The sequence below is a fragment of the Triticum dicoccoides genome, chromosome 5A, assembly GCF_002162155.2.
Source record: "Triticum dicoccoides isolate Atlit2015 ecotype Zavitan chromosome 5A, WEW_v2.0, whole genome shotgun sequence".
Lineage (NCBI taxonomy): Eukaryota > Viridiplantae > Streptophyta > Magnoliopsida > Poales > Poaceae > Triticum > Triticum dicoccoides.
In genome coordinates, this window is record NC_041388.1 from 38,881,821 (window position 1) to 38,898,270 (window position 16,450).

The 16,450-nt window shown below is 41.0% G+C and overlaps 1 protein-coding gene across 1 annotated transcript; it reads left to right on the forward strand.

Annotated features, from left to right (window-relative positions):
* The first annotated feature begins 4,941 nt into the window (after positions 1–4,941).
* LOC119299117 (disease resistance RPP13-like protein 4) lies at positions 4,942–10,041 on the forward strand. Its single transcript, XM_037576393.1, has 7 exons — positions 4,942–5,156; positions 5,289–5,979; positions 7,436–7,534; positions 7,712–7,894; positions 8,195–8,385; positions 8,451–9,600; positions 9,742–10,041. The coding sequence occupies exons 1-7, from the start codon at positions 4,942–4,944 to the stop codon at positions 10,039–10,041; spliced, it is 2,829 nt and encodes a 942-aa protein (XP_037432290.1).
* The last annotated feature ends 6,409 nt before the right edge of the window (positions 10,042–16,450 follow it).

Consider the following 16,450-nt stretch of genomic DNA (forward strand, 5'->3'; position numbering starts at 1 on the left):
CTGCATAATTTCATCACTATCTAAAAAAGGCGAGAAAAACACTTATATTCGAGATTTTACTTACCCTAGAAGATGACTCAGCTCCCTTGCCAAGTGTTGCACGTCTAGTCCGCGTTACAACACGGAATTGATCAGCATCCTAAGAAAATAAAAATAAAAAACATAAGCATGGGAAAAAACAAAAAAATGTTATATGACCCAAACAAAACCAAAAAAATGGACTTGTGTCATCAGCATGCCACTTACCTCAACATCCTCTCCCTGCTCAACACTCTGCGTAGGTCGTGGCTGGCGATTAGCAGGACGCTTCGAGTTCCGACGAAGCGGCTGACTTCCAAAACGCTGATTAAGCAACCAAAAGAAAACATGAAAAAAAGACATTAGCATACATGTATAAGTTGAAAACAACTCAAAAACAAAAGAAAAAAAGTGAAAAAAATACATCTCCTTCATTGCCATCCGCATCTCCTCCTATTATAACCATTTTTGCCCTGCGGCAGGAAATACAACAAGAAAAACATAGTTAGAAGATATGGACAACCAACTACTACAATGATGCAGCCAACTGGGCAGTAAATCTTATGCAAACTGGACATCAAATAAGCTAACTAACTTTTTTCTGCCTAGTTATTACTTGCCAACTGTGACAACTTGTGCAACTGAACAGTATGTAGACACCCAACTAGCAAAAAAATGGTGCAACTGCAGAACATAGGGACAGCCAACTACTATATGAATGAAGCCAACTGGATAGAATTTTGTGCAACTAGAACACAAGTGTCTACCAACTACACGACAACTTCTGCAAAACTCGAACACAACTAAGAGACAGCAAGTTCACAGAACCGCAATTGCATAGCCAACCAGTTCATAAACTTCCTGCAGCGGCCATGAACATCGAATCAAGGACGAATCGTGGGACAAAAACCACCACCACCACTACCGCACAAAAACGAAGAAAAACACAGCGGAAACACAGCAAGGGCTCCCCCCCTATGCAGCCTGCCACATCCGCCACCCGTCGACCTAGACACCACCTCGCCACCGGCGACAAGAGAGAGAGAGAGGGAGGATAGCAGAGGGCAGTCGCGGACGTCTGCCTTGAGCGCAAATCCAGCAACCACCTGCACCAACAACAAACGCATTCCCCCCCACGAATCCCTACCATTACAGATCCAATGACACTGTGACTAGTCAAACAGAAGCACACCCATCCCACCCGAAAAGCGTCTACACCAAAACGATCGTGCGAGTAAGTTGACCACAGAAACCGTAGAAACCCTAGGAATCCCAGCCCGCCATTTCCGCCGCCGACGACCTCGAGACGACCTAGACCCCCGGCGATGAGACAGAGAAAGGAGATATGCACTGGGTACCTGCAACGCTGACGAGGGCCAGCAGCGAATCCCCGCGCGGTCCACCGGAGATTTGGAGAGCCGCGGCGCGATTTCGCCGCGGAGCGAGAGCGAGGGCGGAGGAGAGGAGCGGAGAATGGGGAAGGAACATGAGAGAAAGGGGGAGAAAGAGCGAGAACGGCTCGTGTTTAGAAAACGGCCGCCCACGATCTACGCCACGCCCGCTTACATGTGGGTCCACGCTCGTCCGGATGAGGACAAACCGCCCACGACCGCACGGTTGGACAAACCGACCAGGCGACACCTGGCACTCCCCCGAGGCCGATCGCAAGCGATCGTGCGGTCGCGAGCCGGCCGCCCGGATCATCTAATTGGTGCGCGGCCACTTTTTAGATTTTAGGGTTTTTTTTATCTCAAGGAAATTTGTGTGCATACATATAGCGCGGTCTTCATGTTTGCAAGCCACCTTTTTCCGTTTAATTTTTTTTGCCAGTGTCTAGTGATTGGATTGCTTATCTTTCTTTTTTTTCATGGTCATGGGCATGTCTAAACCAATTTTCAGCACTTGTTGATGTCAAAGGTAGGCAGTACTAAAGAGTGGCCATGCCAATCCGCGTCTAAGGCCAGATCGGCAATCTTGGTGTAAAACAGTGTGCCTTGGTTGGGGAGAAGATCGAAGATGACACGAAAGCCCACAAGAGTGCTAGCATGGTGTTGGTGGGATCGGCAAGACCACTTGCAGCAAGAAGGTCTTCAATGACGAGGCCATCCAAGGCGAATCAAACAAGAGTATATGAGCATCACACAAGAGTTTAATGAGGTTGAGCCTTTTAGGACAGCCATTGTTACCATCGAGAGGCACTTTCTCGGACTTGAGTGTCGAATGGAAACATGGTCATGCTTGTATTGACTCTTGCCAGCACCATCAGGGGGAAAAAGTTCTTTTAGCCACAGCGATCGTGGAGGAACAACCCACTAAAGACTCCTTTTAGCCACGGAGCCCCTAGCAGCCAAAGTCATTGATCGTCACAACATGAACAAGACATGATACTGTTGCTCGGGGTATGAAAGCAGTGCATCCCTACCATCATGCCAGCAAATTAGGACCAGAAGATGCTTGGTCATTGCTTAATAAGCAGGTCAGTATATACTTCTAACTCAACTAAATAATAATGATAAACTATGCAGACAAAATCTTCAATCCTCATTGCCTTGGTTCCTTCGGCGTATTGTTTGGTGTGTTATCATGTTGTATGTATATGTCCACCTCTGTTTGATGAATACAATAGGCTATAGCAAATAGCATACTGACAAATGCAACTCCTCCAGCTAATTCCTCGTTGTTAATGGACTAGTATGCCCACTGCATGAACCGGAGGCACTTCCAATGATTGTGTCCCTTGAATTTCTCTCTAACTCCACCTGCTGTTTTTGTTTCCAGTCCATTCTTTTGTGTTTAAGGTAACAAATTGCTTGTTATATACACTATGAATAAGCAGACAGGGTAGGTTCACATTGCGTGTTAGCAGTGAATGTCCACCTCAGTTTACTTCACGTAACTTGAAACTTCTCATTAGATCTACCTATTCTTATATGTGCAATGCTTTTGTAGTTCATGATCATAAGTTGGATCGACCTAATTATATCAGCCTGACATTACCGCAGCTTTAAATAATTAGTTTTTCTTTTGTGGGGAGCTTCCGAGCTTTAAATAATTGACTGACAGATAGTAACTCTGACTCGGTACTTTTTCTTGGCAATATAATTTTATGTTTCTACTTTCTACCACGTGGGTTTATAACTTAACTCAGATGATCTTCTGCATCCAGGTGGAATCAATTGCAGCCTCCAGATCCCGCTCTAGCAGTCTAGCTGGCTCATACCAAGCATCGGTGCCTCTGTGCAGCATGCGGCTCTACTTAATAATAGAAGACTTGAGGAAAGGTTTGCTGCCAAGAACACGAAGATACAAGTAATGCAGATATGCTATTTATGCTATGATTAACTTGTATGTATGAAAAATACTGTGGGATAAAGCTTGTTAGCATGCATTTGTAAAACTAACAAGATATATGTTTCTGCGTTCGCACCAAAGTTGCTTGTGAATTTATTTTATTTTTTGAGGAAAAAATAAAAGGTGTTATTGGATTAAGAAACTTAACTGGGCATGGGAAGCCCCACTTGTCACATCCTGCGTCTCTTAGCTTGGATTACCAAGAGTTACATATTTCAAGTTGGCCATCCATTATGATGCAGAGGCCGGGGGTACGCCTCCATTTTCTTCTTCTTTCAAGTTGGCCATCCACTTGCAAGTTTACCCAGAACATAGCTACATACTCTATGCAAGAATTGTTTGCTGGTAGATGGATGTATTCTGTGGAGGCAGGCCACAATCATCATGGCATCACTAGGCGCCACCCAGCATTTTTTACTCTTTCCCCTTTTGTTTGATGAGTAGCAAGGATTTAATAACTATAACTGATTACATCAATAGATGCATATGAATCTGATAGATAATACATGCCCGCCCAACTAGTCCATAAATAATTACCCATTCCTGAACAATCATATACTACTAGCTAACAGCATCACCACTATGAATTATTTGTTAGAATCAGGGCTAAGTCATTCAGCATTTTAAACTTGTTAGCAGCATCACCCAAGTCACTCTAACTCTACCTTGTAGTCAGGATTAAGTCATTCAGTGCGATCGAAGGGTGTCATCTAACGACTTCTAAAGTATTTCCCTTTTGTCTATATATTATAAATGAAGTTCATCCTCTGGTGCTTCCAGAAGTACAGTAGTAGAGCATGACCGAAGGAAACGAAGTTCGGTTCTCTTGCGCTTCCACAGGCTGTAGTACTACAGCTGTAGAGCATGGACGGAGGAAACAAAGTTCGATCCTCTGGTGCTTCCACAAATTTCAATACTAGAGCATCACCGGAGGAAGATCAACCCATTCATTTCTAATCTCTCCAATTTAATGAAGGTAATCTCACTGCTCTCTCTGCGTGCATGCGTGTGTGTGTACTATTTCTCTAGATTTGTTTGGTTCATCGTCAGTCTTAATGCTTTTCGTACTTGTATACCTTTTTTTTCGAAAAGGGGTTTTACCCCAGCCTCTGCATCAGAAAGGTGCATACGGCTCAGAAATGTTGTGCATATAGTTGTTGTGCAATTGCTAAGCAGCAGATTTCCTAACCTACTACTTGCGACGTGATTGTAACCTTACTACAAAATAAAGATGCTGCCTTTTGTTCTTAGAAGAAGTTTTTCCTTTTTCTCAGAAAGGAAACCCTTACCTTTACTTAGAATCAGGTTTGATATTTGCGGTGTTTGATTGGGCATGGGTAAATAGAGCCAATATCATCTCAACTGTAATAGAGTTAGACTACATTCCAGAATATTTTGTTTCGTAGTTGAATATTGGATCAAAACCAAAACCAATTCAATCGGTAGTCTCAAGTGAATTAATTTTTTTAGGTGACATTCTATTTGAAGCATGGGATTGTTGGTGGTAATAATAAAAGGAGTAATTTGTTTGCTTATTTTTTGTAGCACCAAAAGTGAGCTCATTGCAGCAGTATGGCGGCGGTCCTGGATTCTTTGGCATCCTATGTCGCTGACATGGTCATCGAGATGGCCAAAGAAGAGGTGGCCATGCTGATTGGAGTGTCCGGTGAGATAGAAAATCTGGGCATCAAGCTTAGGGACCTCAAGAACTTCCTTGCAGATGCCGATAGGAGGAACATCACTGATGACAGCGTGCAGGGGTGGGTGGAGGAACTGAAGTGTGCCATGTATGATGTTACCGACATCCTTGACTTGTGTCAGCTCAAAGTAATGGAGCAAGGTCCATCCAAGGATATGGGGTGCCTAAACCCTCTGCTCTTCTGCATGAGGAACCCCCTCCATGCCCACGACATTGGCAGCCGCATCAAGACACTTAACCAAAAGTTGGATGACATCTTCAAGAGGGGTAGTAGTTTCAATTTCATCAAGCTAGAAGCCTACCAGGACCGGATGGTGACCCGTTCTCAAGCTGTTGACCGCAAGATGGATCCGTTGTTGGAGCGGTCGGGTGTGGTTGGGGAGAAGATTGAAGATGACACGAGAGCGCTTGTGAAGGTGCTCACAAAGGAAGTAGCTGATGATAGTGATAGCATCATGATTGTTGCCATCGTTGGTGTCGGTGGAATTGGTAAGACTACCCTCAGCAAGAAGGTCTTCAACGACGAGGCAATCCAAGGCAAATTCGCCAAGAAGATATGGCTGAGCATCACACAGGTGTTCAATGAGGTTGAGTTGCTGAGGACGGCCATCACAGCTGCCAATGGAAACCTGCCTGGCTCTGGGGGTGGGTCTCGGGATAAAGCGTTGCTTGTGCCAGCTCTTGCTGATGCCGTCAGGGACAAGAAGATTTTTCTTGTGTTGGATGACATGTGGGGAACCAGCGAATGGAACAACTTGCTCATGGCTCCCTTTAGCCATGCTGCACCCAATAGTCGAATCCTTGTCACCACAAGACATGAGACTGTTGCCCGAGGCATGAAAGCCAAGCATCCCTACCACCATGTTGGCAAATTAGGGCCTGAAAATGCATGGACCTTGCTGAAGAAGCAGGTAATTTTGCAATTACTAGTAGTAACCTCTATTGAAGTTAATAATAACTTGATCATCCATTGACGAACACTAGCCATGGATTCCTCTTGAATGGTGTTAAGTCTTAGTAAGCATACTTTTTTTTCGAAAAGGGGGTTCATCCCGGCCTCTGCATCAGAACGATGCATACGGCCCTCTTATTAAAACAAATAAATAGGTTCCAACATGGTCTTAAAAGTCTCGAACTATAAAAAAAGGCTCACACAGAGCCAAAGAGGCTAGAACGACAGACTAGCCAAATAAGGGACGCCACAACCGGCTGGCTAAAAACAGATAGGTAAACTAATTGCCTATCCTATTACATGACCAGCATCCAAACCGGTTGAAGATATCCCGAGCTACCATCTCCCAACGGATAGATCCAGTAACCAAATGCTCCCTGGCCTCCATCGGAGTGAGTAGCGACCACGAACGGATTAATGCCGTGGCCCAGAAGATAACCTGCAACAAATGAATACATGATGTTCTGTTAAAAACCAAATCATTTCTGCAATTCCATATCGTCCACAGCAACGCGCATACTCCCACACGAATATGTCTCGCTAGGTCAGGCTCAATCCCATTAAGCCACACCCCAAATAATGTGTTAACAGTATGCGGTGGCGTAATATTGAAAGCAATGTGGACTGACCGCCAAAGAACTTTGGCTAGCGGGCAATCAAGAAAAAAGTGCTTAATCGTCTCATCCCGATCACAGAAGCTACATCTAGTAGATCCCTTTAGCCATGCTGCACCCAATAGTCGAATCCTTGTCACCACAAGACATGAGACTGTTGCCCGAGGCATGAAAGCCAAGCATCCCTACCACCATGTTGGCAAATTAGGGCCTGAAGATGCATGGACCTTGCTGAAGAAGCAGGTAATTTTGCAATTACTAGTAGTAACCTCTATTGAAGTTAATAATAACTTAATCGTCCATTGATGAACACTAGCCATGGATTAATGTACTTCGAATGCTTACTGCATTGATTCCTCTTGCACGGTGTTAAGTCTTAGTATAGCATACTTGCTAGTGATTTATTGTATTAATTTTGTGCACTTGCGACCACTGGTCCTGATTACTCCAGATTGTGTTGCTTGTTTATTTGAGTAACCAATCCGACATAGAAGGAGGGAGATTATGTTCTACTCCCTCCGTATCATAATATAAAACGTTTTTGACACTGTCATAGTGTCAAAAAACGTCTTATATTAAGTTACGGAGGTAGTACTTTTGTGTGCCAGTTCAATGAAAAATAAACAATCCGACGAACATTTGCCTCGACCTATTAATCAACATGTAAAGAGACAATTCACTTTAAGTAGTACATGGACTGATTCTCTCTGAGCTAGCATATCAGGAAATAAAAGAACTTCACTAGCCACAGAAATATGTAATATGCTTCTCATCAATTTTTTATGCTTAAACTGCTTGCAGGTACTCGCTACAGAGAAAAGTGAACCTGCGATTGATATGCTAAAGGATATTGGACTGGAAATTATAGAAAAATGTGATGGGTTACCACTTGCAATAAAAGTGATGGGAGGACTCCTATGCCAAAAGGATAAACAGCGATGTGATTGGGAGAAAGTTCTGAATGATGCTATATGGTCAATATCTCGAATGCCAGAAGAGCTAAATTATGCAATATATATTAGCTACGGGGACTTGTCCCCTTCTTTAAAGCAATGCTTTCTGCACTTCTCCCTTAAGCCTAAGAAGACAATTATACATGACGTACAATTGGTCGGCATGTGGATTGGTGAAGGATTTGTTCATGGAGACTCTGATAGATTGGAAGAACTAGGAATTGAGTACCATAAAGAGCTAATATTGAGGATCCTTATAGAGCCAGATACATCATATGCCGGTCAATATATTTGCAACATGCATGATGTTGTTCGTTCATTCGCTCAATATGTGACTAGAGATGAAGCACTAGTAGCTCACCGCGGAGGAACTGTTAATAGTAAACTTAGTTTGCAAAGGTTTCTTAGGTTGTCCATAGAAACCAGAGGAGTGGAATCAGATGAATTTGAGTGGAGGAGTTTACATGAGCAGAAATCACTTAGATCATTAATACTAGTTGGAAAATTTAAGATTCAGTCTGGTGATTCCTTGATTCCTTTTTCAAGTCTACGGACTCTGCACATAGAGTATGCAAATTTTGCCGCATTGTTCAAATCTTTGTATCAGCTCAAACACTTGAGGTATTTGGCACTAAGGGAATGCAATGATATAAAGAGCTTGCCAGAGAACATTCACAAAATGAAGTTCTTGCAGCACATTAGTGTTGCTGGTTGTCAGAATCTTGTGAAACTTCCGGATACCATTGTAAAGTTACAAGGACTGAGATATCTTGAACTTTACGGCACATCTGTAAGTAGTATGCCTATTCCTCAAAAAAAAAAAGTATGCCTAGGGGGTTCTCTGCTCTCACAAATTTGAGGATACTTTGGGGGTTCCATACCCACATGGATGGTGATTGGTGTAGTTTGGAAGAGCTCCAGCCGCTTTCCCAGCTTGGGGAAATTGGATTAGCAAGTCTGGAGAATGTATCCGCTGCCTCATTTGCCACAAAGGCAAGGCTGAGTGAAAAGGTCTATCTTTCCTGCATGGCCTTATACTGTAAGAGCAGGCTAGGCGATGATGGATTAGTGAAGGAAGAAGTTTCTGAGCAGGATCAAGGAACAATTATGGAGGTATTTGATGAGCTCTATCCTCCGCCTTATGTGCAAGATATTCGCATCCAAGGATATTTCGGGCGTCAGCTCCCAAAATGGATGATGTCGACAGCAACGACGCCCCTCAATAGCTTGAGGATACTAATATTTGAAGACCTGGCTTGTTGCATCCAACTCCCTAATGGCTTGTGTCAGCTCCCATATCTGGATTACCTGGAGGTCAACCGTGCTCCGGCAATCAAGCGTGTCGGTCCTGAATTCTTGCAGCCCTATAGTCACCATCACCATGCTTCATTTCAGGCGCTAGCTGCATTTCCGAGACTGAACAAGATGATCTTTAGGAAAATGGTGGAATGGGAGGAGTGGGATTGGGAGGAGGACATGCAAGCTATGCCTGTCTTGGAGGAGCTTATAATCCATGATTGTAAACGGCGTATTCCTCTCGGCCTCGTGTCCCATGCAAGGGCTTTGAAAAAGCTAACCATATGGTCCATCAAGTGCCTCCACTCTCTAGAGAACTTCGCCTCCGTAGTTGAGCTCGACCTGTATGACTTACCAGAGCTGACTAGCATCTCCAATTTGCCCAAATTGCAAAAGCTTGCCATCAACTGCTGCCCAAAGCTTGAGTCGCTGCAGGAGATGACTGTACTCCGGAGACTCGTGCTGACAGTTTTCTATAATGAGAAACGACTTCCATTGTTCATGCAAACTGTAAAGCCCAGTCATTTGCTTCTGGACTGCAGCCCAGAGGTACTCGCCTCCATGGCTGTGGGAAAATCTGGCGTTGAGTGGGACATGTTCAGCCATATCCAGCATGTCGAGGCTTATGCAAACGACGAAGGCACTGAAAAGAGATGGCACCTATTTTACACAAGAGAGCCCTACAAAATGGAGACAAATGTGGAGGCAAATCAGCAGGTATAATATCTAGTTTGATTGCTCTATCCAATATAAGTACCCTGCTCTTGTTGCTTCCATCTTTGGGTTCTTCGTTTTTATGCTAGAGCTAGTTGAAAATATGTTCCTGTGTTCAGTTTCGCTTGGCAGGATTAATCTAAGGAGGCATATGAAGACGACAGAGAAGACGCAAATGAAGATGAGAAAAGGGACGGCGATGAAGAGGACGGAGATGACGAAGCTTGGACACGAATCTGCCCTGCACATATTTGCTCACTGTCTGTTCTCTACTGGGATCTGGGATTCTTCCTCACCAGATTCAACTTCCCTTTCCCTCTGATGCCGAATGGTAACACCGACAGTTTGGTCCAGTGGTGGTTGCTGGCACTGACTCAGATTCCTCTGCAGTGTCACAAGCATCTCTGTGCGGTGATCATGGTTGTCTGCGGCGAATCTGGATAGAAAGGAATAACGGTGTTCAACAGTCGGGCCCTGAATTTCTTGCAAATTTGTGACAAAATCTCAGATGAACTAGCCACCTGGCCTCTGGGGTCAAAGGAGTTATCTGGGCAGGCGGCGGTGTAATCTTGGCTCTCTACCCTGTATGGTGCACTCTATTATTTTTCTTTCGGATACTTGTACTCTTTTCGCCTTCTTAATGAACGAAAAGCAGCGGTCTGCTGCATTTCATAAAAAAAAAGGAGAGGAAAACGCTGACGAGGAGTTGGCCATACACGATGAGGGGATATCCCAGGATGTGTGTTGCCACTTGCCAGGATGTCTCCACTTGCTGCCACTGCTGCTCTACTGGATTTTCTGGGTGTTGAGCCTTTATTTTTGTATGAGCCTGTATGGGTATCTCCGTCGTGAATTGTGATTTTTACGTTTGTCAAAAGAGTGCAGTTTAGCCTGTAGTTAAGGAACAAAATTGTACAGATATCATTCAGAATGCATTCAACATTCCAGTATATTGTTGGCTTCTCTGTTTCCCTGTAAGTGAGATTTTTCCTTTCTTTCTTTCTTTCTTTCCCTTTACATAATTTATATGGCCGTATCTGCAGGCAGCTTCATCAACCTCCTCTCTAGATGGTTAACATCAAGTGTGCATCCATCCAAGCAACCCCACGGATTCTACAAAATCTTGTAAGAAAGGTAATTAGCTTCAATTCCTAAAGGTTTTATTTGGAAACGAAGCCAAAAGTATGGCGGTGGTCCCTTTTCGGCTTGATAACTTGGTACGGTGAAGAACCAAATTGCAACATACATCAATAGATGACTTTCAATTAGGGACATGCAGTAATTTATTATCGGTTTTGTTTTAGAACAATCCACAATGATTGTTAACTTCTTTTATTCCAATGATTGTAACTGGACGAGCGTCCAATAGGCGGAATATGATTTAATTTAAGAATTTTGAAAACAAAATCATGGAATATGATTTTTAAAATTCCTATAAATAAAAAAATCTGCAACATAAATAGTTTTTTGCATAAGATATTTTTTATTTCAAATAAGAGGAACATTTGTTCCTTACACACTATCTTTTTATCTAGCATGACAAAAGTTTTACTTTTCCATCAAAAAATATCCCCCCATCTAACTGACATTTTGAAAAAAATAAATACATTTACAAAAATAAAATAAAATAAGAAAAGGCACAGTCTTAATGGGGCTTGCCAATAGGCGGCCGGTCCTCTTATTCGGCGCGCTCTGCTCCAGCTCACACGCGCCTGCTGGCGTGGCCTGGCCCAGCAACGTGCTACTCGCTCGCTCGGTTTCATAACAGGCTGACCGTTGACCGTTGATTTTTTGGGGAAAAAATCATATCTGAGTTTTTTTCGTATTTCAAAAAACGTTCGTAGTTCAAAAAAAATGTTCACAAATATTAAAAAAGTTTATCGATCTGGAGAAAAGTTCCTAAATTTCGAAAATGTTAAAAGTATAAAAAAGTCACGATCGTGTTTGAAAAAGTTCACGGCATTTAAATAAGTTCACGAGTTCAGAAAAAAACATTCGCGGATTTGAAAAATATTCAAAAAATTATTCTGGATTTTCGAAAATAAGTTCACAAGAATAAAATATAGTTAATAATAATTAAAATAAACAAAAAAATCTAAAATTTAGAAAACGGAAAAAATAAAAAGGAAAACGAAAAGGGGGAATGGAAAGAACCGATAGAAACTGAACAAAACCTATGAATCACATAACCTAGAGAAACCAGCCCAAAACAAATCGGGGGACAACTTCTAGAAGGTTGTGAAGCCTTTTTTCTAGGTGAGAAGGTTTAGAAGCTTGTGCTGGGACCCCTAAAAAAAAAGAAGCTTGTGCTGGGAGAGACACGTTTTGGTCTGGCCATTTACACTAGCGGGGAAATCAGATGTATTGATAACTGGCGCTATAAGCGTTGAAAGGGATTCGGCCTTAAGGAAGCGCCAAAACAATTTCTCGCTGTAAGCGAGAATACCTCTCGGCCTGATGAAAGTTTTTCCTCCTCTGCTGTATCTGGGACAGCCGGTTTGATGATTCTTTTTTTCGATCGCTTGATCCGTCATGTGTGGTTCCTCGTTCGCTGGTTCTTGTCCTGTTTTCTTCCACTGTTTTCTATCATTTTTTACAGTTATCTTTGTTAATCAAGGATTTCTTCGGCTCTTTTGTCTTTCTTCATTTTCTCATTGGTTTTCTCTATTTTTCATATACAAGATTAATATTTTTTGGATACATGGTCAATATTTTTTCTACAGACATATTAACATTTCAAAAATAAATAAATATAAAATTAACATTTTCTATGATAAAATGGTCAAACAAATTTTGTACACATTTAATATTTTCGAATAACTTTTGAAACAATTTTCCAAATCCTTGACCATGGTCAATATACAAGATTTTCTCTATTTTTCATATACAAGATTAATATTTTTTGGATACATGGTCAATATTTTTTCTATAGACATATTAACATTTCCAAAAAATCAAATATAAAATTAACATTTTCTATGATACAATGGTCAAAAACATTTTGTACACATTTAATATTTTAAAATACCTTTTGAAACAATTTTCCAAATGCTTGAATACATTTGCTAAATACATGACCAACTTTTTTCAAACACATTCTATATTTTTTTATGCATGAGCAGCATTTTCTTTACACACATTTAACATTTGTCAAATGCTTGGTTAACATTTTTTAATAAATGGTCTAACATTTTTTATACGCATATTTAATATTTTTTAGATGCATAATTAACATTTTGAAAATACAATATTAACAACTTTTAATATAGGGCTAACATTCTTTCTATACACGTTTAATCATTTTTAAATACTAGTTTGGTCGTTTTTTAATACAGGGTCAACATTTTTCAAAATTTTAATTAAATTGTTTCATATTATTTTTTACATTTTCACAAAAGCTAGTTTAACATTTTTTAAATGCATGATCAATTTTTTTTCACACATATTGTATATTTTTTGTATGCATTTTTTCGTACAGATGAGAAACATTTTCTTTGTACACATTTAACGTTTTTCCAATTTCTGGTTGACATTTAAAAAAATATTTTTATATAACTTATTTTATAATATATATTTTTGGAATGTTTGGAAGCATAAACAAAAGGAAAATAAAAAATATGTGAGAACTTAAAAATCCAAAAAAAACAAGGGCATGGCCTCCCGCACACCGAGGCTAGCCCATTTAGGCAGAAAACAGATGTGAGAGCACACAAGACTATGGGAGCAACTAGTTGAGGAGCGCTCGTTCGTAGACTCCCCAAAGGTCACTTGGGGTTGACTGAGAGCGCGCCTTAGCCGCCGCTCCATGTCGCGCTTTGGGCACTCCCTTCGGATTTTTTTTTCGCACACATTTTCGGATTTTTAGATGGTTTTTTCTTTTCGGTTTTTCACCGGTCTTTCTTAGCTTTTCGCCCTACAAAAATATAAAAAATAATTGCACAAAAAAAATGTTTTATTTTTTTCTTTCCTGAGAGGCGCGATTTTTCTTTCATAAGAGGCACTGTTTTGCTTCCGCGACAGACACGGCCGTGCATCTCGAAACGAAAAAAATATTTTTTTTTCTTTCGTAAGTGGCATAGTTTTGCTTTCGCAAGAGGCACAATTTTGTTTCCGCGAGAGGCACGGCCGTGCCTATTGGAAACGGAAAACATACATTTTTTCCTTTCATGAAAGGCGTGGTTTTGCTTTCGCGAAAGACATGGATTTGCTTCCGCGAGAGGCACGGCCGTGCCTCTCGGAAAAAAACATGTTTTCTCTTTTTTTTCATCCGCGAAAGTCACGGTTTTGCTTTCGCGAAAGGCATGGATTTGCTTTCATGAGAGGCGCGGCTGTGCCTCTCGAAAACGGAAAAAAAACTTTTTTTTTCTTCCGCGATAGGCATGGTTTTTTTTGCCTATTTTTTTATGAAAAAAAAAGTTTGTCAAAAAACCTCTCAGCATGGGATCTAGTTTGTTAGATCACGCCGCGAGGAATCCAATGATGAAAACGGTTCAAAATTTGGTCGCACGAATTAAGAGATAAAATATTTTGAATAAACAGATTAAAAAAAAACTCTAAGGTTGCAACCCGGTAGGGCGAAGTGACCTTTTAAAAAAGTACTCATGTGTTAGTGATTTCGAACATAGCGATGTTGTTTTCACAAAAAAAAAAACGATTCATAGCGCTGCCTTTAAAAGAAGGGGTACTGCTATATAGCACTCGTAGCGAGCTCTAGCACATTACCACCCAAGTAAAATTCAAAGGGCCTGCTTAATGTGTCCCATAACATGATTTCCCATTTTTCTTTCTTAAATCTTGAAATAATATTTGTTTAATATATTTATAAAAAAAATTAATGCTAATTGTTTGGATGTTTTTAAAAGCGTTTACATATTTGAAAAGAATGTTCATGTACGTTTAATAAAGTGTTCACGCTATTACAAAAATGTACATTAACTATAAATGTGTTCATATGTTTTTAAAATTATTTTTAAAGTGGTCACCCTTATAGAAAAGAATGTTCATGTCACCTGTACAAGAAAAGAAATTGTGGACATAGAAGGAAAAAAGAAACAAAAAACAAAAAACAAAACAAACAAAATAAACATCAAGTTTTGGCCGAGGTTTGCTAGTACGTACGACACGTGTCTCCTTCTCCCCTTATTAGGGATGGCACACATAGGATTTGGGTATGGGTGGAGCCACCCCATACCCTTACCCACCCCACCTAAGCGTATCCATCACCCTTACCCTTCCCCATCAATGGATACATTTTTTTCCCATACCATAGTTACCCGACAGAGTAGACTGGTACCCCCGGGTAAAATTACCCATGTTTGCAAAGCATCAATTTGAACAACTCATAGTCATAAAAAACCACATATAATCATAAATTATAAACAACAGATTATAACAACAACACATACTTATAAACAACAACATATTTAATAAACAACATCACTTTCTCGTAAACAAAAACACATCACAACAACATCGCATAGTGAAAAACAACAACACACATGCACACATTTTGAGTTCACAAATTCATGACAAAGTGTAGAGATAATTTTGACTTTACATAGATTTTATATGGGTACATGGTTCTGTGGGTATGGGTTATACGATCCCATACCCGTACCCACTCTATCCGAAAGGGTTTCAGATTTTCCTATTTATATACCCATGTGTAATTTTGTATCTCATACCCTTACCCTAATAGAGTTTTCACCCGCAGGGTACGTGGGTAATGGGTACCATTATCATTCATCCCCACCCCTCATCTATTGCTGCTGGCTTTAGCTTTTTGCTCGATCAAGTGCTGGAACGTGTAGCATGCAATGGGACAATGTACGAATCACCACTCCCATCTTCATTCGTTTTGTAATCATTAAAATATCCAAAAACATCTTGTATCTGTGAGCGAAGGGAGTACTAAACATTAATGCAACCATGAATAGTAATGCAACAGTGCAGGCGTGCGCATTTCTGATTGGTCCATATGACCATATTATACAGTGCAGTCTATCAGGGCAATTTGTTGGACCCATGCATCATGCATGTGAGCATTTCAAGGGCTTGCCATGCAAGCCGACTTAAACCGTCGGAAGGATAGGAGAGTAGAAGATAATTAAGAATTTAAGATTCCTTAAAGATTATAGAGAATAATTAGTTGCAGACAAAAGCGATGCTCTGCTTAACTGATGTAGGGTTCTTAGGTGATAAACCAATGCCTCCTTGTTCCCTCTACCAACTGATGCAACGCGAGTGTTGGCGCACATGTCCTGTTGCTAGAATTTCCTCTCTCAAGATCTCCAGGTTCCTTGGGGTTAGTTCTAAGCAACTAGATATCTTCTCATGCACACCGTCGCTTCTAGATGCATGCATGCAGAGGCCGGGGGCACGCCTCCTTTTCCAAAAAAAAAGAAGATGCATGCATGCATGATACATGTTTAGAACATCCATTTCAGCGTCTATTAATATGGAACGGAAGTAGTGTACGCAATATGCACTTCCTGCATTGATGTTTCTTGTAGATTTCTAAGAGTGTTGTTATATATGCATACAAAACATATAGATTCAGAGTTTCTTTCACTGTTTCACGTTGTTTCAGCTCGATCTTGGCCATCAATCTTGTTCATAAACAATTCCCGTGTTTCCTTCGAACATTGTCAATCATACACCAAGATTTTGCAGTGTTACAAGTTGAAGGCAATTTTGATAAAACATGATTGCATAGATGCGTTGAGTTTTCTTTGGCTGGAGGCATCCAGTTGTACTAAAAGGTGTGGAGGGAGATCCACATGGGGATTATGCATCACAATTGAAAACAAAGAACTCTAATCCGACCTCTTTATGCGCCACACTAGCTAGTTAG

Excerpts from the sequence above, each read along its gene's own strand:
- LOC119299117 (XM_037576393.1), top strand. The coding sequence starts at position 4,942 with ATGGCGGCGGTCCTGGATTCTTTGGCATCCTATGTCGCTGACATGGTC. Across the intron at positions 5,157-5,288 it reads GAGGAACTGAAGTGTGCCAT|CCGCATCAAGACACTTAACC; the intron begins GTATGATGTTAC and ends CGACATTGGCAG. Across the intron at positions 7,895-8,194 it reads ATATTTGCAACATGCATGAT|CTCAAACACTTGAGGTATTT; the intron begins GTTGTTCGTTCA and ends TCTTTGTATCAG.